Genomic DNA, 27,625 nt, shown 5'->3' with positions numbered 1-27,625 from the left:
CTTACGAGGATTTTCTGCGAGCGACTTTACGAACGTTCGTGTTCATTTCACGTGCGTTTCACAAAAATGCACTTAGCACGATCGTTCGCAGCTGTGCTTTAAGTGCTACTTAAGAGTCGCTGTCCGTTTGTCAAGTGCTGAAATGTCACCTTGTAGAATGGCTTGTAATTGCAGCACACGCTTGCAATTTGAAATGTTTAACCATAACTGTTTTCACCTGATGTGCATTTTCCACGAGGTCAATAATCTATAAAAGCACAAACCTACGAGTGGAGACACCAGCAAAATGGCTGAACCAAAAAAAAAAAAGAAAATACCTTTTTTTTTTTTTTTTTTAAAGAGGAGATTAAGGTAATTTTAGAGGAGGTGGAGCTATACAAACATATTATTTTCAGGAGGTTTAAGGGAAGTCATTCAAATAAACAAAAATAAAAAATCTGGGAGGATTTTGCTAGAAAACTGACTGTAACTATAGGGGCATTAAAAGATCAGGGAAGGAGGTCAGGAAGAAGTGGGAAGACTTGGAACTTGGACTTGGAGGTCAGGAAGACTTTGCCAGCCTTGCTAAAAGGAAAAGGGCTCTGCAGAGGACAACATTTAATAAAACAGGTGGTGGGACCAATGATGGCCAACCAAGAAATGCCCAATACATGGCTGGTTTTCGTGCATCAATCATTTAATGTTCAATAATTTAATTTTGATTAAAATTATTAGATTAAATTATTTCTATTTTTTCTATTTTTTTCTTTTTTTAGATTTCTATTTTTCTTTTTTGACCTTTTTAATTATTTAATTTATACATTCATTTAACCAAAAAAAAATAGTAATAAAGTGTACAATAAAGTACATTCATAACCTTATCACATTGCCTTTGAATAAAGTTAAAGGTGTAATCTGCCGGTTGTCCTGCAGATTACCTCATAACTCTGTCTTCTTCCGATGCACTTACGATACTCTAGAGCACTCGTAGATCTACGAATATTTTTAAGTGCTACTTAAGTTACGATGCTTTTGGGAAACAGTCCATTTATAGATTATTGACCTCGTGGAAAATGCATATCAGATGAAAACCGTTATGGTTAAACATTTAAAATTGCAAGCGTGTGCTGCAATTACAAGCCATTCTACAAGGTGACATTTCAGCACTTGACAAACGGACAGCGACTCTTAAGTAGCACTTAAAGCACAGCTGTGAACGATCGTGCTAAGTGCATATTTGTGAAACGCACGTGAAATGAACACGAACGTTCGTAAATTCGCTCGCAGAAAATCCTCGTAAAAAAAGAGAAGCAGATAAGTGATAAGTCAAAGTCAGTGAAAAACACGTTCATGTCTGTCATCTGCCGTGCACTCAACAGAAGAATGAGCCGCTGCTCCTCTCAGCCATTCACTGAACAGGGTAGATGCACGCAGCTAGAGAGAGTGACGGCAGGGAGAAAGCAAGAGCTCGCACTCGCAGGACTGACAACATTTGGAGGTTACTGAGGTTTGTCCAAAAAGTCGTTAGATTTGTCACTAGTCGCTTTTTTGGAAAAAATGTGCTAAAGGGGCCTGAAAAGCCGCTAAAAATAGCGACAAAGTCTTGTCATTAGTCTGTGTATTTAAGCCCTCATGTTTGCCATGTGTCTACTGTTATGTAAGTTAATGTCTTTATTTTTAGTTTTCATGTCATGTTTTTGTTTCATGTTTGGTTTTGTTAAATAAACTGCACTTGGGTTCTTTACAACTTGTCCCCTTAGACTGGTCAGGATGGAAAACAGAAACTTGAAAACACGTAAAATGAAATATGACAACAAGTTTTTCAACATTTAATTCAAATAACTTTTCTATCACTGTCACATATATAATTAAAAACAAGCATTATTATTAACATAAACACATAAAAAGACAGAAATAAAAAAAGAAAAATGTACATACAAGAGTTAACCTCAGCTCAAATCAGCTGACACCAAAACACTTTCACTTTCTTTCTTCCGTCACATGAATAAAAAAATAAATAAACAAGACAACAGCATTCCACGTCACAACCTTATAAATAGAGACAGCAGCCAGAGAACATTCATTTGCGGCTCCTAACCGAATTGAAGATACAGAGAGGGAAGACTTCCACACTCAGGTTTGACTTCATTACTCATTATTACCAGTATTACTCATTCATTACTGTGTGTGTGTGTATATAAATAGTGGGTCATATATCCAATGCTTTTTGAAAACTTAAGGCTTCTTCATAAAACGAGTCGGACATCATCACATTTTTGTATAGGCCTACATTTGTATTTATTTACATTAGTAAGCTACAGGACATCGTCTTTCAAAACATGACCTGCGCGAAAGAGAGAGAAAAAATTAATGCGTCATGTATATATATATATATATATATATATATATATATATATATATATATATATATATATATACACACACACACATATATATATATATATATATATATATATATATATATATATATATATATATATATATATAAAGAGTTCAGATGCAAAAGCCATATATTTAAGTTCAGTAATTTCACTTAAATGACAATTAATAGATCATTTGCATTGCCATTTAAGTGAAATTACTGAACTTAAATATACGAGCTTGATAAAAATGATCATTCTAGAAGAAAATTTCAGATGGCACTTAGAGGCTTTTGCATCTGAACTCTTCATATATACCGCATGGGCGTCGGTTTGGTTTGAAATGTGCTGGGTACAATGACGCATTCAAACCGACGCCCATGTATATATATATATATATATATATATATATATATATATACAGTAACAGTCAAAAGTTTGGAAACATTACTATTTTTAATGTTTTTGAAAGAAGTCTCTTATGCTCATCAAGCCTGCAGTTAAAAAAAAAGTAATATTATGAAATATTATTACAATTTAAAATAATGGTTCTCTTTTTTAATATACTTTAAAATGTCATTTATTTTTGTGATGCAAAGCTGAATTTTCATCAGCAAGTACTCCAGTCTTTGGTGTCTTATGATCCTTCAGAAATCATTCTAATATGATGATTTATGATCAATGTTGGAAACAGTTGTGCTGCTTAATATTTTTTTTTATAACCTGAGATACTTTTTTCAGGATTATTTGATGAATAAAAAGTTAAAAAGAACTGTATTTATTTAGAATAGAAATCTTTTGTAACAATATACACTACCGTTCAAAAGTTTGGGAACAATAACTATTTTTTTTTTAAGAAATTAGTACTTTAATTCAACAAGGATGCGTTAAATTGATAAAAGGTGATGGTAACGATTTATATTGTTAGAAATGTTTTTATTTTGAATAAATGCTGTTTTTATGAATAAATGCTGTTAACATTTTACTCATCAATGAATCCTGAAACAAGTATTCCAAAAAAATATATTAAACAGCACAACTGTTTCCATCATTGATAATAACTGAGTATCAAATCATCATATTAGAATGATTTCTGAAGGATCATAAGACACCAAAGACTGGAGTACTTGCTGATGAAAATTCAGCTTTGCATCACAAAAATAAATTACATTTTAAAATATATTAAAAAGAGAACCATTATTTTAAATTGTAATAATATTTCATAATATTACTGTTTTTTTTTGTTTTTGTTTTTTTTTAACTGCAGGCTTGATGAGCATAAGATACTTCTTTCAAAAACATTAAAAATAGTAATGTTTCCAAACTTTTGACTGGTACTGTATATATATATATATATATATATTTATTATGTACATAGCCTATATATATATATACATGGGCGTCGGTTTGAATGCGTCATTGTACCCAGCACATATAGCCTATAGCCTATATACCGCATGGGCGTCGGTTTGAATGCGTCATTGTACCCAGCACATATAGACTATAGCCTATATACCGCATGGGCGTCGGTTTGAATGCGTCATTGTACCCAGCACATATAGACTATAGCCTATATACCGCATGGGCGTCGGTTTGAATGCGTCATTGTACCCAGCACATATAGACTATAGCCTATATACCGCATGGGCGTCGGTTTGAATGCGTCATTGTACCCAGCACATATAGACTATAGCCTATATACCGCATGGGCGTCGGTTTGAATGCGTCATTGTACCCAGCACATATAGACTATAGCCTATATACCGCATGGGCGTCGGTTTGAATGCGTCATTGTACCCAGCACATATAGACTATAGCCTATATACCGCATGGGCGTCGGTTTGAATGCGTCATTGCACCCAGCACATATAGACTATAGCCTATATACCGCATGGGCGTCGGTTTGAATGCGTCATTGTACCCAGCACATATAGACTATAGCCTATATACCGCATGGGCGTCGGTTTGAATGCGTCATTGCACCCAGCACATATAGACTATAGCCTATATACCGCATGGGCGTCGGTTTGAATGCGTCATTGCACCCAGCACATATAGACTATAGCCTATATACCGCATGGGCGTCGGTTTGAATGCGTCATTGCACCCAGCACAGGGGCGCCGCCAGGAATTTTGGGCCCCATGACAAAAAAATCTAATTGGGCCCCCTCCGCGCAGCTGTTGTCACCACATCTCTAGGACCTAACTGTCCCATCAAAAGCTTTACATAACCCTAATCAAAGGCTTGCAACTGTTTTGCTTCTTGTAGTTCAATACTAGTACTAGCACAATATTTTATGCTGTGTAAATGCAAGTCTGCATACAGTATGCAGTTCACTATTTGATACAAGATTAAAAGCCAACATAAAAATGTCCTTAAGGCAATCCTTTACAGTCTCAATGTATTTTTATTGTAAAATTAATGACAGATTTAAAAAAAAGAAGAAAAAACTTTTTAATTAAAATAAACTAACATCATCATATCAAAACAATGAAAACAGCAGATTTTTTAACTTAACTGCACATATAGGCTATGCCAACAACAAAATAAAGTTGACGTGTAAAACGGAATTTCCACACCAGGGTTATTATAGTGCTACAAAACAGATCAAGTGATCACTAAATCAATAGGTTTTGAGGTTTGGAATGATGGGAATAATAAAGTCTGTATCTATAGATGTCATTTAATGGCCAAAATTCAGTCTAAATGAACGCATCAAACTGGATTATTTTAATATTGTCTGTAACACACGCAGGTTGAGGTAAGCTACTCATTGTTTCTAACTGCATCCAGTACAGACAGGAGGTTGTTGTTGTTTTATGTCATAATGGTCATTATGTGAGAAAATAATTTGTGTTTGATTTCTGTCATTAATACATTTTCATTTTCTTTTTTTGTTATGGTAAAAAGAGCAAGAGAGACAGTCAGGGAACCCCACACAGACTCCCTGGAATGATGCTAAGTCATTACCACAGTGTTGCTCACCTTCTTCACTGGGACAGGGAGGGGGGGTAGTTATGGGGAGACTGGGGTGCTGCTGACTCGTCTGTTGTTAAGTCTGCAGGGGCATGGACAATGATTTAATATGAATATCTTGCTAAACGTTTCCCTGCACTGATTAAATGTTGATGAAATGTAGGCTAACACTAGCTAGCTTATTTCACTATGTATGGACAACAGGTTAATACCACGCACAGACTAAAGGCTACCCACCTTTCTTGGTGAAAAACTGGGTTACAGATTGACACCCTTTCTTTTGTCTTTCCTTTTTTGAAAACCAGATTTTCTTTTACTATGCAACATTGTGGTCTCTGTGTTGCTGACGCATCGCATCGACTAAAGCCTGTTTTATGCTTCTGCGTCGAACTGCCGCCGTAGCTACGTCGTAGGCTGTGTGTAGCGCGCGTACCCTACGGCGTACCCTGACGTGCACCTCTCCAAAAATGTAACAACGCGTCAATTCTACGCGGACACAAGCGCTGTGATTGGTCTGCCAGAACCCCTCCCTCGGGGTTTCACATGCTCCCTAGGTACGCGTCAACGCGGACAACGACACAGAAGTATAAATTAAAACCAACACGTTGCCTACGGCGTATAGGCTCCGGCGTATGTCCGACGCAGAAGTATAATGAGGCCTTAACTGTCTGCAACTACAACTAAAGGCCTATTTATACTTCTGCGTCGAACTGCCGCCGTAGCTACGTCGTAGGCTGTGTGTAGCGCGCGTACCCTACGGCGTACCCTGACGTGCACCTCTCCAAAAATGTAACAACGCGTCAATTCTATGCGGACACAAGCGCTGTGATTGGTCTGCCAGAACCCCTCCCTCGGGGTTTCACATGCTCCCTAGGTACGCGTCAACGCGGACAACGACACAGAAGTATAAATTAAAACCAACACGTTGCCTACGGCGTATAGGCTCCGGCGTAGGTCCGACGCAGAAGTATAATGAGGCCTTAACTAAACACAAACACCGCGCACGCTAACGCAGGACCAAACCATTTCATGCAGATACAGGGGGGTGGTCGGTCAAAATGAAAGTTTACTTTTTGATCAATGGGGATATTTAACTTTTATTGCCAAAATAAGTAAAATCAAAGACATCATTCATTGTATAATTATTTGAAATATACTGAATGATGATGATTTGTATAGTGTATAATATATATATTTTTTTAAATTAGTTTTTACTTATTTGTTGGGGCCCCTGTCAGTCAGGGGCCCTTGGAATCGTCCTAACTTTTCCCCCCTATACGGCGCCCATGACCCAGCACATATAAGGCTTGTTCGACTTCATGCAGCTCTGTGCAGACCGATCGGCGGCTGACTTGAAGCAGTGCATGCCGGTTAGAAATTTTGTCCGACTTGATCCAGCGCCGACGCCACGTGACTGTGACGTATGCCATCAAAGTACCGCGAGACCGATTCGAGAGTAGCCGGAGAACTCAGCCAGCGCAGCTTCTCAAGAGCGACTGCACTGGGCTGCAGGAGCTCTGATGACGACACAGCTGTTCCACGATTGGCCAAATCCATTGCATGACAACGATCACATGTGTTGCGTGTTTATTCAAACACCTTTAGTTCCTCTAAAGCGCACAAATCAGTTTTTTATAACAGTAAACACTCTTTTCATGTAGTTGTGATGTTATATTGTGTCATGTTTATCAAAGTAAAACTGATTAAAAAACGTAGACTCCACTTCATTGATAGTAGCTGTTGAACTTTATTCTTGTTGAAACAGACGCTGTGTGAAGCAGGACATACATAAAGTATTGAATGAAAATGTCTCTGAAACATTATTTGGCAAATATTGCATTTATTTCACTTCAGCTGTGGTAAAGTATGCAAACACCACGTGAGCGGTCACCACGGGAACCAGAAAGTGTCCGACTTCACATCTCCGTTTGCAGCTCCTCCCCGCCTGCACGCGGCTACTCTCGCCGATCGGATACATCCAGCCGCAGCCGATGTCGAACACACCTATAGCCTATATACCGCATGGGCGTCGGTTTGAATGCGTCATTGCACCCAGCACATATAGACTATAGCCTATATACCGCATGGGCGTCGGTTTGGTTTGAAATGTGCTGGGTACAATGACGCATTCATTTTTTTTTTCTCTTTCGCGCACATTTCAAACCAAACCGACGCCCATGCGGTATAGATTATGGGCTATATGTGCTGGGTGCAATGACGCATTCAAACCGACGCCCATGGCTGGGTATATATATATATATATATATATATATATATATATATATATATATACACGAGTATATATGAATTCGTTTTGAACGAATCGGTTGACTCAAATATTCAATGATCATTCCATAAACATCTGTCTCAATCAGGAATGACTCAGTCATTTGAACGAATCGTTTGAACGAATGAATCATTGACTCGCTCATTAAGACGGCCGTCTGGCGACACCTATTGGCGGTTTAGTGTTATGTTTAAAAGTATCATTCTTATATATACATGGGCGTCTGTTTGAATGCGTCATTCATTGTACCCAGCACTTTTCAAACCAAACCGACGCCCATGCGGTATATGTGCTGGGTACAATGACGCATTCAAACAGACGCCCATGTATATATATATATATATATATATATATATATATATATATATATATATATATATATATATATATATATATATATAAATTACAGAAACGTCTGTCTGTCTGTCTGTCTGTGTGTCTGTCTGTGTGTCTGTCTGTGTGTCTGTCTGTGTGTCTGTTAACCGCATATCTCTCGAACCGTTAGTCCGATGGATTTCAAACTTGACAGGTGTCTCGCTACGGTCACGAGTAAGTGCAGTGCCAAGTTTGACGTTGTTTGGGTGAGAAATGCTAAAGATATCGTTAAATATATCATTTTTAAAAGGTTGTGGTTTAAAAATAAACAGAGAGTTGTATCGGTCAAAGAAGCCCCAAGAAGGTTGTGGTTTAAAAATAAACATTCTGACAATCTGTCAGCTACACTGTTTACTTATGAATATTAAATTCTGACAATCTGTCAGCTACACTGTTTACTTATGAATATTAGAGTTTGGTTCCAAAACTTGATAAATCCATTTTGATTCTTTTGAGTAAAAATGTGTTTTCTTTACCAAGAAAGTGACAAGATGAAAACCACTATTTTCTGTTTCAAACTTTCACATAGCATCTTTAGGTTATAATAACATAAAAAATTTCAAATCCAGATTTTGATTTTCAAAGATTTATTATAAAAACGGATTATTTTCCCCAAAAATGCAATAAATTCATGACACTTTTTTTTTTTTTCAAAATGCAATTAATCAATTGAATCAATAAAAAAGTTATTTTTTTATCATATTGAAACTGTTGAAATCAGCCATCGCTAAGAAATATCTCCTGAACTTTTTTGATGGCGATCAGCTCACAAAAACTGATTTTGCACGGGCATCAGCCTATTCACAAACTGTTTGCTCAAGCATAAGCGTTTTCTCGGAGTTCACTTTGTGCTTTCTACCATGCACATATAAAAATGTCACTGAACTTTTGCTGTGTAATTGTAACAATGAGCACTCAAACACATCAAACCAACAATTAGGCTACTAAAAACACTCAAAAACTGATTTTGCACGGGCATTTTGCACTAGTAAAAAATAAAAATAAAAATCTGCCTGCCTCTATGGGAATTTAACATAGGGGTGTCCAAACTTATGCACCCTGTATTTTAAGGAAGAACATTTATTTATTTACGATACATTATTCATTCACAAAGAAAATTGGTGTCCTTAAAGGTTGGATTTTTCCTATTTTTTTAAATTAAGGCATTAAGTTGAGTTTCCAAAAGATGATTTTTTATACCTCTTTTTAGTCAACTTTAGTATGGGTGTCTAAACTTATGCATAGCACTGTATATATATATATATATATATATATATATATATATATATATATATATATATATATATATATGATATACATATTATATATATCAGAAAAAGATTATGCATGTAATAATACATGTTTTAAAACTTTTTTCAGTGTAAATTTGGCGTAATTACTGTAACTGTCAGGATCTTCACCTACAAAGTACTGTTATTTTTACAGCTTTCACTGTAAAAAATCATCCGGTAATTTATCTGTAAAATGCTGGCAGCACAGTTGCACTAAATTAAAAGTCAAGTTAATTTGTTTAATTTGCAGGTGAACAGTTTGATTTAGTTGGGCTCTTGTCTTGACCTTTAATTTTATTACATTAGCTTTTTTGTCTGCCGTAAAGTGTTTATAAGACACGTTTGCAAAGGCAAAAAAAAAAAAAAAAAAGTCAGTGTAGTCAAAAAAACAGTGTAGGTCCTATCAGTCATTTGTTGTAGTCCTTAAAAACAATTTCTTAAAAGCAAAAATCTCTCTTTGCATTGAACCACTGTCTCATCCATTATTGAGAGTGTTATGTTGTTAATGCACTTTAAAGGGAGTTCACCTAAAAATGATAATTCTGTCATAATTTACTTACACTAATGTTGTTCCAAACCTGTATGAGAAACTCAGTTAAAGGGATAGTTCACTTTGAAATTAATTTTTGATATGTTTTAGCTTACCTCAAGGGCATCCAAGATGTAGGTGTCTTTGTTTCCGCAGTAGTTTCAATTTTGATATTTTTAGGTCAAACCGTTCTTGTCTGTCAGTCATATGCAGGTCGATGGTCACTGGCTCAAAACACAAGCACAGAGTCCAAATTAAAACAATTCCCCATCGTCCAAATGAAACAATTCCCCATCGTAAGTACACATTGATGGCCTAAGACACGAAACGAGCGGTTTGTGTGAGAAAACGAACAGTATTTATATCGTTGTTATCTCTTGAAAACAGCACACGTCTAAATGATCTGACGGCGCGGGCGGGTATAGATATATACATAGATGTCGCCTTGGATGCACCAAGGTGGAGACAGTTCTGTTTGTAACATGAGGCCAGAAGAAGTGACAAGTAAATGAGAGACAGGTACAAGAAAAATACGCACACTTTATACATACATTATATATATGCTGTATATATATATGGTCATGTTTTAGTTTAAATTCCAATAACACTAGTACTCCACTTTACTTAGTGTATGAGGCTGATGATCCTTGGTGTAAGGGAGAGGCAGAGAGGTATTAGGGAAAATGAAGAGAAGGAAAAGGGAAGTGAGTGTACGTTCAAGAGAAAGCCTTTAATTATTTTACACGGCCCCAGCCTAAGGATTTAGACCAATAAATGTAATTTAGGAAAAAATAGGGTTGTCCGTGTTTCTAAATTTTATTTGGGTGCATAGGATGGCCTGGATGGTGCAGAATTTTCTTATCAGGCCACTATGAAGTTGAAATTCAGAGACAATTGTCTAATTCAACCTTTTATAAAAAATTGAGTACAAATCCTGTGATTAATTTTAAAACATCTGTACATAACACTTTAAAATTGTTTGTAGATTCAGGTTTGTTGACGAAAGCTGAATATGAATATATGTGTGTCGAACATCCGATTACACCGGTGTTATATACACTGCCCAAAATTCTTAAACCTTATAGTGATATTCCCTCTGGGAGACCTATAGTGGCAGCAATTGGGTCTCTTACAGAAAAAATTTCAGCTTTCGTCGATTTTCATTTACAACCTTTGGTGATGTCTTTGCCTTCTTATATTAGAGACACGGTGCATTTTATTGAACTTGTTAACAATGTGAAATTACCGGATTGTCCTGTTCTTCTAGTCACTATGGATGTTGAATCGTTGTATACCAATGTTCCGTTTCAGGGTGGGCTAGAGGCAATTGAATTTTTTCTGAATCAACGGCTTTGTCAAACTCCTAGTACTGTGTGTTTGAGTGATTTGGCAAAATTGGTACTTTCACATAATTATTTCTTGTTTGGGTCTGAGTATTATTTGCAGATTTCGGGGGTCAGTATGGGATCTAAGATGGCCCCAAGTTTTGCATCTTTATTTTGTGGCATGTTTGAACATCAATTTGTGTTTAATCCGGTTAACGATTTTTTAAAGCACATTCTTTTATATGGAAAAGATACATTGACGATGTTTTTCTATTGTGGAGTGGCACTGAAGCGGAGCTATTAGAGTTTCACAATTTGGTAAATAATAAATGTACTGCGTTAACATTTACCATTGATTTCCATCAAGAGAAAATGAATTTTTTGGATGTGCTTGTTCTTCATACCACGTCGGGCATTGAGACCACTTTGTATCGGAAACCTACTGATCGTAACACTATCTTGCACGGACAATCCTATCATCCGGTGTCATTAAAACGTTCGTTACCAATTTCTCAATTTAGTCGGATTCGCCGTATCTGTAGCAGTGATGATGATTTCCAACAGCAGTCACATATTTTATCAGAGAGATTTAGACATCGATCGTATAAAGAAGAGTGGATTCAGTCTGCAGCGAGTCGTTTTAAAGATGTGTCACAAAAAGAGAGTCTAGTTAAAAAATATAAAAAAAACGGAATGTCGTGTTAATTGTTATATGCAATATTCGCCTGTTACCAAGGATGTTAATAATGTTTTATCTAAACACTGGCATATTGTAGAGAGTGATCCCAATCTTAAAAAATGCTTCGAAAAACCACCTCGTTTAGTGTATAAAAAAACACCTAACCTTCGAAATATTTTAGTTAGAGCGGATTTAAAACCAGCTCCTCACTTCTTGAATAAAATACCTCATGGTAATTATAGATGTGGTAACTGTCAACAGTGTAATTTTACATATACGACATCAACTTTTACACATCCTCATACGGCAAAAACTTTTAAAATTCGAGGCACCATTTCGTGTAAGACGGCCAACATTATTTATATGCTGCGTTGCCCTTGTGGCTTATGTTACATTGGTAAGACTAGTAGACCTTTGAAGAATTGCATTTCTGAACATCGATGTGCAATTAGACACCATGATCCAAAAAGTCCAGTTGCACAGCATTTTGCAGCTTTTAGACATTCAGTTTCTACTCTTCAATACATAGGCATCGAGGTAGTTAAGTATCCACGTCGTGGAGGTGACATTGATAAATTGCTTTTACAGCGTGAGGCTTTTTGGATTTTCACATTAGACATGTTGTCCCCTAGAGGACTTAATGAAGATTTTGATATTCGTCCATTTCTTTGAATTGTCATATAGATGTGTGTGTGTGTGTGTGTGTGTGTGTGTGTGTGTGTGTGTGTGTGTGTGTATTTCTCTTTTTTTTTGTATATAATACATCAAAGGTTTTGGAGTGATTACTTTAATTTAGTTATTTTGATGTATATATGCAGGTATCAAGAAAAGTGTTTTTTAAAGTGCATATTAATAATGATACTGTTGTATTTTGCATAGTTTTTTAATAATTTTTGTGTGTGTATGTATATATATATATATATATATATATATATTTGTTTTTCTTTTTTCGTTTTGTATTGTTGTATTGATTAGTAACATGTTTGGACGTGATCACCTGGAGATATAAAGGGTTGCACATCTGTAGTCAATTTGTCTGATGAAGAGCCTGCGTGCTCGAAACGTCACATACGCTATGCGATAGTTGTCTTGAAAATAAATATTTTTGATAATTTTGGAGCTTAGGTGTTGCCGACTTTATACTTTATCTTTTCACTTGTTGTTTTTTAGTCGAGCACCCTTTTGAGACTGATGTGCGTGCTTTTGTTTCATTTTTCTTCATAATTTGTTGATTGCAATAAAATAAACACATAGTTTATTAAATTTAAAAACACCACACATAGTAAAATTGTTGTTATAAAATCAAGGGTCAAGAACCCAACTAAAGCAAACACTGATCACCATCGTGAAACATCAAATGAAACTCAATAAACCATCATCATATAAACCTCTGCTAATTCTCAATAACAACTTTTGTAGACGTCTTACAGAAATAAAGTCAGTCTGGTTAGTAATAAGTAAAGCTGGTAATGCTGTTTGTGGAGTTGTTTAATCCTCCTCTGCTGAGATCTTGAGAGATGTAATGTCTTTTATCTTCAGCTGATTTCATCTAAGGCTGTGGTTGAAGTCAGTTGTAGTTTGTGTTTCTCTTTGCTTCAGTAATTTTGCTCATTAACAGCAGGTGTTCGTCACTAATGCTCAGTCATTACTTAATTAATCACTTAATTTATCACATAATTAATCACTTAACTTCTTGACTGCAATGTATATCTAATATTAAACAAATTAAGGTAATCAGTGTCCTCAAATGAAATGAGTTAGCTTAACTTTTTGGGGTTTTTCAGTGTGAGGAAAAATGCAGTCGATCAGCGCCACCTTGCGTGAATTAGCCGAAGGAGAACTATCGTTTCGCGTTCGGTGTGAAAGCTCCATTCATCCATTCACCTTGTTGTATTGCGTCAAGTTTAGTGTGAAAGGGCTTTTAAAAGGGATAGGTCACCCAAAAATTAAAATTAGCCTATGATTTACTCACCCTCAAGCCATCCTAGGTGTATATGACATTCTTCTTTCAGACAAATACAATCAGAGTTATATTAAAAAATGTCCTGTCTCTTCCAAGTTTTGTAATGGCAGTGAATGGTTTCTGTTTTGAAGTCCATAAAAGTGCATCTGTCCATCATAAAAGTGCATCTGTCCATCATAAAAGTGCATCTGTCCATCATAAAAGTGCATCTATCCATCATAAATGTACTCCACATGTCTCCAGGGGGTTAATAAAGACCTTGTGAAGCGAAGCAATGCGTTTGTGTGAGAAAAATATTCATATTTAAAACTTTATCAACTAAAATAACTAGCTTCCGACAGACAGCTGTGTGCATCGATTTACGGCGAAAGACTAACCCTTGAACTTGACGCACAACGTAATGACGAACCCGAAAGCGCAGAGGATAGAGCAAAACAAAACATCAATCACGAATTAGAAGTATAAATCGAGAACTTTTTGAGAGAAATGTCGGAGGAACTTGAGTTTGTTGCCCAGCCCTGTTTGTTTGAACCGCGAGAGGCATCACAGCTTACGCTACTCCTACGACATACATCACCAAGTGTTACTCTTTTGGCGTGAGTCGACTTGCGTATTTTTCTTACACAAATGTGTCGCTTCACTTCAAGAGTTCTTTATTAACCCCCCAGAGCCGTGTGGAGACCTTTTATCATGGATGGATGCACTTTTAAAGACTTCAAAACAGAAACCAGCCAAAAATACAAAAGATATAAAAAGAGTTAAGAGCCCAACTAATGTAAACAATAATCAGTTATGGTGACTTCAAATCAAATAGAGTTAAACCTCTCTTAGTTCTCAATAACAACTTTTGTAGACTACTAACAGAAATAAAGTCAGTCTGGTTAGTAATAAGTAAAGCTGGTAATGCTGTTTGTGGAGTTGTTTAATCCTCCTCTGCTGAGATCTTCAGAGATCTTGTGTCTCATGGGCACATAACCACTCTGTGGGAGGCAGAATAATTGCTGGTTGGGTAGGGGATCAAATACTCAATCAACTGCTAATCATTTTATAACCTTTATATGATGTGTTTTTCTCTGGATTTACTTGTTGATATTTCGTCTCTATCAGTTAAAATAAACCTACCTTAAAAACTATAGACCCTTCCTTACTTTGTAGGTGGGCAAAATCATCAGGGGATCCAATCACTATTTTCTCCACTGTATATTTGTTCTGTATAAAAGTTATTTCTCTAAATAAATTAAATATTTGCTTAATCAACAGGGGAAACAAGGACTGTGGACAATCAGGAGTCTGTCCTGATCAACACCATCATTACAACAGGAAAATACTGAAAAAGACATGGAAAAAATGAATAATCTACAACAGGAAAATACTGAAAAAGACATGGAAAAAATGAATAATCTACAACAGGAAAATACTGAAAAAGACATGGAAAAAATTAATAATCTGTTTCACAAACTTAATCTTGAAGGCGGGAGTCTTAATAACCTGAGCCCAGCAGATGTTCTTCAGATAACTACACATTCTTTACAGTCCAGTGAGTCTTGTGCTGATGAAGAGCTGGTTCAGACTTTCCTTCAAAAACTATTGATGATGAACTACAGAGCAAGATACATCAACATTAAAGAGACCAGTAAACAGGATCAAACAAAACAGGGAGACTTGTTTGAAACCAGGAGTGAAAATGTTCATGATGTTTTTGAAATGATGTCTTTGTCAAACAAAGGAACGAATCGATCTGATCAAATTCACCCGATGGATGTTCAGATGGCTGTGTTTCTTTGTGCTGATGATTTCCTGAAGCAGCTGATGGTCACTAAACTGTCTCAGTGTCAGTACGCTCTGCCTCTGCTTGTTCCTAATCCATTCACACATCAGACTGAGTTTCCTCTCTGGACATTCAGACAAATCAACAAGAGCTGGAAGACGAGAAACCCCAACGATGAAACCACCAGTCAAACCCAGCTGATCTACAAGGCACAAACTCCAATGGTGTCTTTCTTCAGGTTTGACTCTGTGTCTTCATCCAAGTCTGAGCTGATGAACAGTCTGATCAATGAGAAGCACAACACGTTCTTCCACAGGAACTGCCCAGGCAGCAGCAGATCCAGAGTCCTGATGGATGGAGTGGTGGAGATCGCCTGGTTCTGCCCCTCTGGGAAAAACACGGATAAATTCAATGATTGTGTTGCGTTCTGTAATCTACACGGTGATGCAGAAGACTATGAGAAACAGCGGCTGATCCTCACTGAAATGTCCTCAGTCAATGTTGTCCTTCTAGCACAACTTGACAGGAATTCCAGAAGTGCAAAAATAATCCAAAACCTGTACTCAAACACGAAGCCACTCATTTGTCTTTTCACTGAGGATGAATCTACTATGATTGAGACAGGCAAAGGAAAATACAAGATTGGTATGAAAGACAGAAATCAATCAGAAGTATCTGAAGATCTCAGAAGAGCTATAAATGATTGTCTCTCAGAATCATCTTTCAGACTTGAAGATTTGTCCGAACACACAGACATCAGAGTAGATGAGAAAAATAATGAATACTGCAGCAGAGGAAGAGAAGCAGCACAACCAATGATTAGTTTGCTGGTGGAGAAAGATCTGATAGGAATCAAAGAATCAACTCTGCCTCATCAGGGAAAACTGTGGCATCAGTGGAGTCAGAAGAACAAAGAACTACACCGACTTCGAGGAGATGAAATAGAAAATGAAATCAGTAGAAAACAAACAGAGCTGGAGAAAATCCGTAAACAGCAGCATGAATCTAACATCAGTGAGTTTATGAAGCTCTTCATTAGTCAAATGAACTCACATAATAAACATGAGAAGATGTTTTTCATTAAGTGGCTCGGAAACCTCCTGGATGAATATACTTCAGCTGATCTTTCTAAAATACATCACAAATATGATGAAAAGTGGTCAACAGTCTTAAAACTGAAAGAGAAACATGATAAATCTGAACAACTCATAGCTGAACAAACTGAACTTGAGAGAATATCTGAGGTTCTTCAGGCTGCAGGCTTTGGTTTGGAGCACATCATGAGGGAGATCGGTCAGATCTATGAATCATGTTCATCTGTGAAGGAGGAGAAGAAAGGCCTGCAGGTTCACTTCTCTTCTCTCCCGAGTCTTGCAGCAGAGATGATGATCTCTGGATTTCCACTGGAGCTGATGGATGGAGATGCTGTTCATGTTCCTCTGATCTGGATCTCTGCTGTTCTAGATGAACTCGTAAAGAAACTGGGAGACCAGAGGGTCTTTGTGCTGTCAATTTTAGGGATTCAGAGCTCTGGGAAATCCACCATGCTGAACGCCATGTTTGGACTCCAGTTTGCCGTCAGTGCCGGCAGGTGCACCAGAGGAGCGTTCATGCAGCTGGTCAAAGTCTCAGACGAGATGAAAACACAAATGAAATCTGACTATATTCTGGTCGTTGATACTGAAGGTCTTCGTGCTCTAGAACTGGCTGGAAAATCAACAACACATCATGACAATGAATTGGCCACATTTGTTGTAGGTCTTGGACATCTGACCTTGATCAACATCTTCGGAGAAAACCCCACAGAGATGCAGGACGTTCTTCAGATTGTTGTTCAGGCCCTCATGAGGATGAAGAAGGTCAGACTGAATCCCAGATGTGTGTTTGTGCATCAGAACGTCTCAGACGTCACAGCTGGAGAGAAAAACATGGAGGGAAGAAGACGACTGCAGGAGAAACTGGATGAGATGACAAAACTCGCTGCTAAAGATGAAGTCTATGATGCAGATCGTTTCAGTGATATTATTAGATTTGATGTCCAGAAGGATGTGAAGTATTTTGCTCAGCTCTGGGAGGGAAGCCCACCCATGGCACCACCAAACCCGAACTACTGTGAGAATATTCAAGACCTCAAGAAGACTATTATATCTCATGCCTCACAATCAGATGGAATAAAGACGAAAGACTTAAAATATCGTATTAAAGATCTCTGGGAGGCTTTATTGAAAGAACGATTCGTCTTCAGCTTCAGAAATTCTCTGGAGATTTCAGCCTACAGGAAACTGGAGACTGAATACAGCAAGTGGTCCTGGAGTCTTCGCAGCGCCATGATGAACACTGAGAATAAACTACACAACCAAATAGAAAATAAAGCAATTCATGAGGTTGAGGAAACCACTCTTCAAAGAGAACTGAAGAAAACGAGTGAAGAAGTGAAAAAATCAATGGCAGAATTCTTTGAGAAAGACACAGATAAAGATATGCTGATTCAGTGGAAAACATCATTTGAGCTCAAAATCAAGGATGTTCAGGAAAACATTGTGAGAGAAACAAAGAGGAAATTAAATGAGGTTCTTCAGCAGCAAGGCCTGAAGAGAAAGATTGATGATCAGAGGAAACAGCATGAAAACACTCTCTATGCAAAGAGTGAAGAACTTGCCTTAAAATTCAAAGGTAACAATGAAGAAACACTGAAGAAAGAGTTTGATTTGTTTTGGGAACAGTGGATGAAGAAGATCATCACAGACAATCCTCCAGTCAAATACATTGATATAATGAGAGATGTGAGAGAGATCCTCAGTAGTGTGTATGTAAGTGCTCCTGTAGACCACTGGAGCGAGAGCAGTGAGAACAAGAACATTTTCACTCTGCCAAGTTATTCAGATTATGCTATTTACAAAACATCCAAAGAAGGAACATTTAAAGAGGCTGTTAAGGATGCTTACAAAGCAGTTAAAGAAAAATTTGGATATACTGAAACTCTGTCTCCAGAAGATGAAGCCCAAATAAGATCATTAGTTGCAGATGTTGCTCAGCAAACAAACAAAATGATTAAGTCATTTAACATTTCAAAGATGGGCTACAACATCAGCTACATTCAACAAGTTGCAGATCACATCAAGAAAACGATATCAGCACATGAGAAAGGAGTAAAATATGTGTTCAAGAATGAATTCTCCATGGATTTGTCTTACTCCATCTTTCAGAAAGAAAAAGAGATGATCACTGAACAACAGAGACTGTTCAGGAAAGCCCATGATCCTGTTCTCTATTTGGAGGAGAAGAGAGAGGAGTACTATAGTATTTTCCAGAAATACTGCAAGGGATCTGCTTCAGCTGCAATTTTTGGTGAGATCATCTGTCAGAAACTTAAAGATCCCATTGAGCAGAGCGTCTACAAGAAGACTGCCAAAGATCTGACAGATGAAATTAAATCAAACTCTGCAGCACTGAATGGAAACAGATCAAGTCTGGAGAAACATATCCTGAAGGTACTGGCAAAAGAGGAGGATTTTGGCAAATACATGAAATACATTCATAATCCCAGAGATCACTTCGAGAGCTTCATCAGAGATGAAGTCAGTCAGTACATCATTGATAATTTCAGTGACAGTGTTTTACCCAAGATGAAGGAGAGCATTGAACTCCAACAGGAGAGAATAATAAAAGCAGCTCGTGAATCTACTGAATATGTTCAAGCGAACAGAGGAGATGTTGGTTTGTGGCTGAAGAATTTCACACAGAAGCTCTCAGCTGAGCTGATCTTCTCTGAACAAGACCTCAGTGGAGTGACACATCGTGATGTTAAGGATTTCAACATCCTAAAAGATGTGATAACACAAGAACTTCCTGCTATAATGTCTGACATCAGCAGAAGATTCAACACAAATACATTTGCTGTAAATCTGGACCACAATTTCAGACCAGATGAGATTCTGATTAATCACTTCTGTAAGTGCTGTTGGGTTCAGTGTCCGTTCTGTAAAGCCATCTGCACCAGCACCATAGAAAACCATGCTGATAAACGAAACCATGATGATAAACCACACCATGATGATAAACGAGACAACACTGATCACAGTGTTCCTTTCCACAGAGTGGATGGAATATCAGGGAGGTCATTCAGGAATACAACAAATTTGTCTCCTTGGATCTGCACATCATCTGTAGCAAGTGACGATCGAGCATTTTACCATGATGCCTCAGATAACGCAGTCCTATATAGAGAATACAGAACAGCAGGAGGAAAATATGCAAAGTGGAGCATCACCCCTGATACCTCTGAGCTGCCCTACTGGAAGTGGTTTGTGTGCAGATTCCAGAAAGATCTGGAAAAACACTACAAGAAAACATTTGCGGGGAGTGGTAAGATACCAGCTGGATGGAGAACATGCACAAAACAGGAGGCTATTGAGAGTTTGGATAAATACTTCTAAATGTATGAAAGAAGTTTAAAGGTCTTTGATTTGCAGTTTGAAAAAAAAAAAAGTTTATGTTCATCACCACAGTGAATATGTTATCAGTTCATTATACTTTACAGTAGTTTAAATAGTTTATTTACAACAAAAGTGATGGTTAATATGTGGTACATTTGTTCTTTGCAAACTAGTCTTCACTGGTAGTGGTAAACCTGTAACAAACCTTTATTTAACTGACTGTTTGAAAGACTCTTCTGTGGCAAACCAAGTGGCATCATTGAAGACTTTCAGATACAAAGATAATTTACATGTAAAAAAATGCAGCATGCAGCATGTTTTCCAGAATTGTGATGAAGAAGTTGTGCAGTCGGACGCTTTCTACTTTCTGTAGAGTCACCTGATCTACATTAAAGTCACACAGTTTGTGTTCATGCAGGTGAAACCAAAAGCCTTTGCTTAACTTTTAAATTGCCGCTACATTTTCTTGCCAATACACAACTGAGCAGAATGTTGTTTCTAAGCTGAATTTCTGCATGTGTTTAATAATGTGTGCAGTAATGTAATCTAGAGAATATTTCATAAAGAATATGAGGATACGGGGTGTGATATACGATCATGTTGTGCATGTAAATTATACCACTTTAGATCTTATATAAATCTTGTATATTTGATTCTACATGTAGTAAACTTGTGTAGTCAGCAGAACTAACTGAAAGGTGTCAGATTAGGAATTATATGTTTAATGGTTGTTGTTAGAGCATTCAAAAACAAAATGTTATTAAGTATCCTATACACTTGGATTTGTCTTACTCCATCTTTAAGAAAGAAAAAGAGATGATCACTGAACAACAGAGACTGTTCAGGGAAGCCAATGATCCTGTTCTCTATTTGGATAAGAAGAGAGAGGAGTACTATAGTATTTTCCAGATATACTGCAATGGATCTGCTTCAGCTGCAATTTTTGGTGAGATCATCTGTCAGAAACTTAAAGATCCCATTGAGCAGAGTGTCTACAAGAAGACTGCCAAAGATCTGACAGATGAAATTAAATCAAACTCTGCAGCACTGAATGGAAACAGATCAAGTCTGGAGAAACATATCCTGAAGGTACTGGCAAAAGAGGATTTTGGCAAATACATTAACTACATTCATAATCCCAGAGATTACTTTGAGAGCTTCATCAGAGATGAAGTCAGTCGTTACATCAATGATAAGTTCAGAGTCAGTGTTTTCCCCAAGATGATGGAGAGCATTAAACTCCAACAGGAGAGAATAATAAAAGCAGCACGTGAAACTGAGCAGAATGTGGTTTCTAAGCTGAATTTGTGCATGTGTTTAATAATGTGAGCAGTCATGTAATCTAGAGAATATTTAATAAAGTATATGAGGATACGGGGTGTGATATACGATCATGTTGTGCATGTAAATGATACCACTTTAGATCTTATTTAAATCTTGTATATTTGATTCTACATGTAGTAAACTTGTGTAGTCAGCAGAACTAACTGAAAGGTGTCAGATTAGGAATTATATGTTTAATGGTTGTTGTTAGAGCATTCAAAAACAAAATGTTATTAAGTATCCTATACACTTGGATTTGTCTTACTCCATCTTTAAGAAAGAAAAAGAGATGATCACTGAACAACAGAGACTGTTCAGGGAAGCCAATGATCCTGTTCTCTATTTGGATAAGAAGAGAGAGGAGTACTATAGTATTTTCCAGATATACTGCAATGGATCTGCTTCAGCTGCAATTTTTGGTGAGATCATCTGTCAGAAACTTAAAGAGCCCATTGAGCAGAGCGTCTACAAGAAGACTGCCAAAGATCTGACAGATGAAATTAAATCAAACTCTGCAGCACTGAATGGAAACAGATCAAGTCTGGAGAAACATATCCTGAAGGTACTGGCAAAAGAGGATTTTGGCAAATACATTAACTACATTCATAATCCCAGAGATTACTTCGAGAGCTTCATCAGAGATGAAGTCAGTCGTTACATCAATGATAAGTTCAGAGTCAGTGTTTTCCCCAAGATGATGGAGAGCATTAAACTCCAACAGGAGAGAATAATAAAAGCAGCACGTGAAACTGAGCAGAATGTGGTTTCTAAGCTGAATTTGTGCATGTGTTTAATAATGTGAGCAGTCATGTAATCTAGAGAATATTTAATAAAGTATATGAGGATACGGGGTGTGATATACGATCATGTTGTGCATGTAAATGATACCACTTTAGATCTTATTTAAATCTTGTATATTTGATTCTACATGTAGTAAAATTGTGTAGTCATCAGAACTGACTGAAAGGTGTTAGATTAGGAATTATATGTTTAAAGGTTGTTGTTAGAGCATTCAAAAACAAAATGTTATCAAGTATCCTATACACTGTTAACCTTTGTGAGTAAAAAAAGATAAAATTCTGACAGTATCATACCATTTTCAATTAAAACAGTAATATACCTTAAAAAGCAATGCATTCTGGGTTATTTTTTGTCATTTTCAAGAAAATAGCCTACAGGAATACACTGTGAACTAGATAAAAAAGTTTGTAGACAAACTTTACGTTGGCATGAAAAAGCTTTGCCAGAAAGTTTGAAGAAGTTTTAAAAGCTTGAAGTTTGAAGGTTTTTAGTTTTAATTAGTTCAAGTTTTAGTTTAGTAGTTTTAAAAGTTTAAATGTTTTCAGTTTGAAATAGTTTAAGCTTTAGTTTAGTATTTTTAAAAGTTTGAAGTTTGAAGGTTTTCAGTTTAGAAATATTAGAGAGAATGGAAAATGAGTCTTGATGGATTAGAAATAGTACATATAGAATGGCAGCTGATGGCAAAAAAATGAATCATGGCATAGTTTATAATTATGTATTTGCATCCTTTTGATTTTATTTAAATAATAATATTTTCAAAATGTATGTAGGCAGATTGCTTAGAATCAATGTAAAATATGTTCATTGTGAAAACTATTAGATTTAATCAGTTAAAAAGTATGAATATGGTTTAAATATAGCTAGCTGTGGAACGGGCCAGATCCTATTAGTTACATTTTATGAGATTGGTTTGCATACAATTTATGGAAAATGGAATCGTTTAGAAGCGGAAATGATGCTGATCCATACTCCAGTCGGTAGGGGGCGGTACTGCACATAGACATGTCTGTGGCAATCCATCTGAAAAAAAAAAAAGCAGCAACCATAGAATGTAAAAAAATATGGACGTAGTGTCCATGACCATAGATATCATATAAAGGCTAGATGTCTTAAGGCGGAGTCACTTCCGGCATCACCGCCGGCCATCTTACCACAGGGCTCTGTGAATTAAGGTGAGTGATCAGCACACACATAAATCCTCTTATCTCGCTGAAATCTTGACGGATTTACAAACGGTTTGGTTTCTTACAAACGTCATTAACGTGGCTATAATTCTTTCATATGGAAGTCCATTGTTATAATTATTCATATGTATGCAGTGTCATAGCTACATCTCTGACGTTTATAACAAACCAAACCGCTTGAAAATCGGTAGAAAATTGAGCAAGTTCTGGTTATTTAAAAGTACATGCACCATGTTATGAGTGAGCGAGCACGCCGTGTGCGGACGTCGACCTCCATTGGCCAGCAGCGCGCACGAGACATCTAGCCTCTATATGATATCTATGTCCATGACCCGTAGGTTTCTGAAGAGCATTTTTGAAGCCTAAAGTGGGCGGAGCCGACCGTCGCCATCTTGGCCATCTTGAACAGCGCTGGTTGTTCTCTTGAACGATGCTTGATGACAACGACGGAATGCTAAGCCGTGGGCTTTGTACCCAAGTAATGGGTGTATTAAATTGTATGAAATAATACCGAAAAAAAGCACAAACACTGCAGAGAAAGCAAGTTCAGCAGCAACATTTGCTGAGGTGAAGTGACGGCTAGTAACAGCAGTCAAACGGCTAGCATTGACATCAGCGACAACCCACCTGTCACTCAAGTGGCCACACCCTTAAATGCAGAAATTTAAATATTAATCAAAAAAATTCACCCCCCTCACAGTTGTTATGAAGGGCAAAATTAGCTGTATAGACCAAAGTGTCAGGGTTGATGCAGGCAGGATGCTGAGACGAGGTTTAAGTAATTCAAAAACAAAGTATTTATTAGAACTGAAATGGTTTCAGATTACAAAATCAAAAGACAAAACTCCAGGAATCAAACATTAACCATACAAAGACAACCATAATCTGACGACGACAGACCAAGACTGAGTAAAACACTGGGGTATATATACACAGGCAAACAGGATGATAAACAAGACACAGCTGACACAAATGAACTAATTAAACAGACCGGGGAAAACAGGACTAAACCAAAATCACAAAAGACGGGAAAACGGATCACAGAAACTGAAAACATAGAAACAGATTCATAAAACAGAACTCAAAGACCTCAAAACGTCACACAAAGCCACATAGAGAACCAGGCTGTAAACATGTTTTTTTCTGCTGTAAAGTTGGTAATTTTAACATGGGGGAGATACAGATTTGACTCACTTCTGCAGCCAGCCCAAGCGGCCAGTCAGTGAATTGCAGTTTAACTCACTTCCGTGTTGGTTTCAAGAGAGAGAAGGGGAGGTTGCCGCCTGGCAGCAACCAGCGGCAGTTGAAAAAACACTGTTCTCCTCGCCATCTTACATGATCGGAGCACCTTCTTGGATCAAGCTGATTGCAAGGCAAGTTACATCTCTTCCTATAAAAGTTGACTTTTTTCAATATATATGTTATTACTGCTGTTGATATCGTATTACACTTTATCAATGCACTGACTATGAAATTTGCATTTTAGTCCACTTGCTAACTAACTTGCACATTGTTCAAAAGCTAACTTTATCTAATGTTACTTTCCACTACAGCTACATAGTATAACTAATTAAAAGTAACAGGGAAGTGTGTTTTTTTTTTTTTTTTTTTTTTTTTTAAGTTTGTATTAATTTCCGTATTTTCTCGAGCATGTGAAGTCATGAACCATGGTTACCCCGTCGGTGTCTGTTGCTGTTGGTCTGCTCTTGTTCTGAAGTTTAACGTATGAAGGCAAATAAAGACAGTTATAAACTACTACATTCAGTATATGAGAGTACTATTCTAATAATTCTCTAAAAAAAATTATGCTGGCCTAACAAAAGTATGCATTTTGTTTCTAACTACTAAAACCATCAAGCATCATTTCTTACATCTAAATGGTTGGACAACCTCCTAGACCTTTTATGTATGCTACAAAGATTGTTTTATAATACATAGAAAAATCAATACATCAAATTATGAACAATTAATCTCAGTTTGAATGTTATATGATTCAACATAAAAAGCATAACATTCGTAATACATTAGAATTATATTTTCACAGCCTGATATCATCTTGCAATCAACCATATGTTCTTATAAATTGGATGTAGTTATTTAATTGTTATAAAAAAGTTAGTTAATAAATTATTATTAGTAGTAGTAGCTGTATTTTGACTTGTCTTGTTACAGTAAAATCAAGTATAAATTAAGTTATTTATGTTGATTCTTTAATATTTGGCCTTAACTGATTTTTTTTCTTTTGTCTTTGTCCACAGATATGTGAATGTGGCCATGTAAAGTGTGTGACATTTCATTATCTACCCGGTATGAATTGCTAAAACATTTTAGGCTGAAACATTTCCAATATGGTCGCAAAAGCCGGTATCCCTGTTTATATGCAGATTGCCTATGTACAAGTTGGCACAACCTTTTGAGTCACACAGGAAGTTAACAGGTATTAAAATAAGTTGCTAAATAATTAAGATTATTGTCTGTATATATATATATATATATATATATATATATATATATATATATATATATATATATATATATTATTCTCTTCTTTTTTTCTGTTATTGAGATCATTTTTAAAATAAAACCTAAACTGCTGCGTTTTGATCCTTTGCTCATCATTTATTTCAACCTGACATTTTAATGAACTTTTATTGATGGTTAAATGTCAGAATAAAAAGCTAGAATTGAATAAACTTTAACAAAAGCGTATGTGACCTAATGAAAGTAATGTATAGCCTATTGGAAGACAAACAGGCAATTTGCATAAAAAAAACCCAACCCAGTCACACTAAATGCGTCTCTATAGCACAGTGACGTGCGGTGATGTCTTAAAGAGGCTAGGCACTGAGTTATGAAAGATTACCTGATTTATTGTTTAAAGGCTAATAATACCAGTAAACATTACGCACAAGCGCGGCATATCAAGAAATGTACAAATCAGGATGTATATCGCGTGTATTCTCTCAGTCTCTCTCTCTCTCACACACACACACACACACACACACGCACGTGGCACACACCGCAGGCACACACCGCGAGTAACAGTAGTTTATGTCCACTCCACTCCAGCATTAGAATGCAACCATTCTTAATCCTTATTGTTGCACAGCGGCCAAAAGTAAAAGTAAAATCACACACCGCTCAATTGAATATGAAGTCAAATGGCTTGCATTAATTCAACCATATTTATCAATTCAATATTAAGCCCAAAATAGTTTTTGACTCACCAATCGGTAGATTATTTGTAGCCTACATCAAATTCATCCGCCGCCATTTCCTCATGAAGACGTCGATCGCAGCTTTGTAAAACTCATCTTTACGGGCCTTCAGTTTGCACAGTCTCTGGCTCTCAATTTAAAACATTTAACTCTCTGATGACAGCCTTTTAACTCCGGTGCTGTCATTTTTGGCTTTGAATTTGCCACGGGGATTAGGCATGTAGGCTATCTGTGGTGTGTAACGTTAATGACGTTAGCTGCGCAAATGTCCAGTAATATCTTGATTTTAATTGGTCCATGTCTGATATGTTACGGAGATGTTACGGGCATACCATATTTACGTCCAAAGGCACAGCAGAGTTGTGCTTTTTTGACGTACATGTTAAAGAATACAGGATCGAAGTGCGCATGCGCAATATGGGTTTTTCGCTTGCCGTCTGCAATGAATGGACAGTAAAAGCACTGCTTATTCTACGATTTGTTTTTTATTTGATTATGCGTAACTGCTACATTTGTCATCATAACGTCTAAATAATTGGAATAACACACATATTGCATATATAAATCACAAGAATAAACAGTAAAAATACAAATACAAGTTTATTATTTAATAAACCATTTTATTTTTGAATTTTGGCAGGGTAGGCAGTGCCTAGTTTGCCTACCCAGACTGCACGTCACTGCTATAGCACACATTGTGTTTATCGTGCAAGTTTTACGCGAACATTAGTTTTTACGTGCATAGGATACGCATGAGTAGGTAAAGGGTAGGTTTAGTAGTGGTGTGGGGTGCTTGTGTATTACACGCAATAAAGGGCGTATCATATGCACGTAAAAACTCATTCTCGCGTATAAATTGCAAGATAAACACAATGCGTGCTATAGAGACGCATGAACACAAATGTGATTCATTTTGCCCATTTCCTCTTTTTAGTTTTTCCTGATCCCACCCTTCCTCTCTCTGTTATTCCTCTGTCTTCTCTGTTGTCCTGTCTAAACACATCTTTGTATTTGACTACATACACAAAATCTGATTGATTGACACTTTGAGCTTTGTGTTTTGAGGTTTGTTCACTGAGAACTGAGATTCTGTTAGAGTCACGTGACT

At 36.8% G+C, this 27,625-nt stretch overlaps 1 protein-coding gene and 1 long non-coding RNA gene across 3 annotated transcripts in view; both read left to right on the top strand.

Annotated features, from left to right (window-relative positions):
- The window catches only part of LOC308694993 (interferon-induced very large GTPase 1-like), a 46,924-nt gene extending 24,493 nt beyond the window's left edge, over nucleotides 1-22,431 (top strand). Inside the window, exons 1-2 of one of the 2 annotated variants that reach the window (XM_081372881.1) lie at nucleotides 2,053-2,116; nucleotides 15,048-22,431. In XM_081372881.1, coding sequence (XP_081229007.1) covers nucleotides 15,126-19,991 — 4,866 coding nt within the window. In that variant the 5' untranslated portion in view covers nucleotides 2,053-2,116; nucleotides 15,048-15,125 and the 3' untranslated portion in view covers nucleotides 19,992-22,431. Of the gene's footprint in view, nucleotides 1-2,052; nucleotides 2,117-15,047 lie in introns of those variants that run through there. The other variant, XM_081372882.1, reaches the window with a different exon arrangement.
- LOC308694995 overlaps nucleotides 1-27,625 on the top strand; it is a 102,520-nt gene that overhangs the window by 1,730 nt on the left and 73,165 nt on the right. The window contains exon 2 of the long non-coding RNA XR_014030656.1: nucleotides 4,968-5,103. This is a non-coding gene — a long non-coding RNA (uncharacterized lncRNA). The remainder of the gene's footprint in view (nucleotides 1-4,967; nucleotides 5,104-27,625) is intronic.

This window comes from Scardinius erythrophthalmus (genome assembly GCF_964197995.2).
Source record: "Scardinius erythrophthalmus genome assembly, chromosome: 8".
Classification (NCBI taxonomy): Eukaryota; Metazoa; Chordata; class Actinopteri; order Cypriniformes; family Leuciscidae; genus Scardinius; species Scardinius erythrophthalmus.
This window is presented reverse-complemented; position numbering and strand designations above follow the sequence as displayed.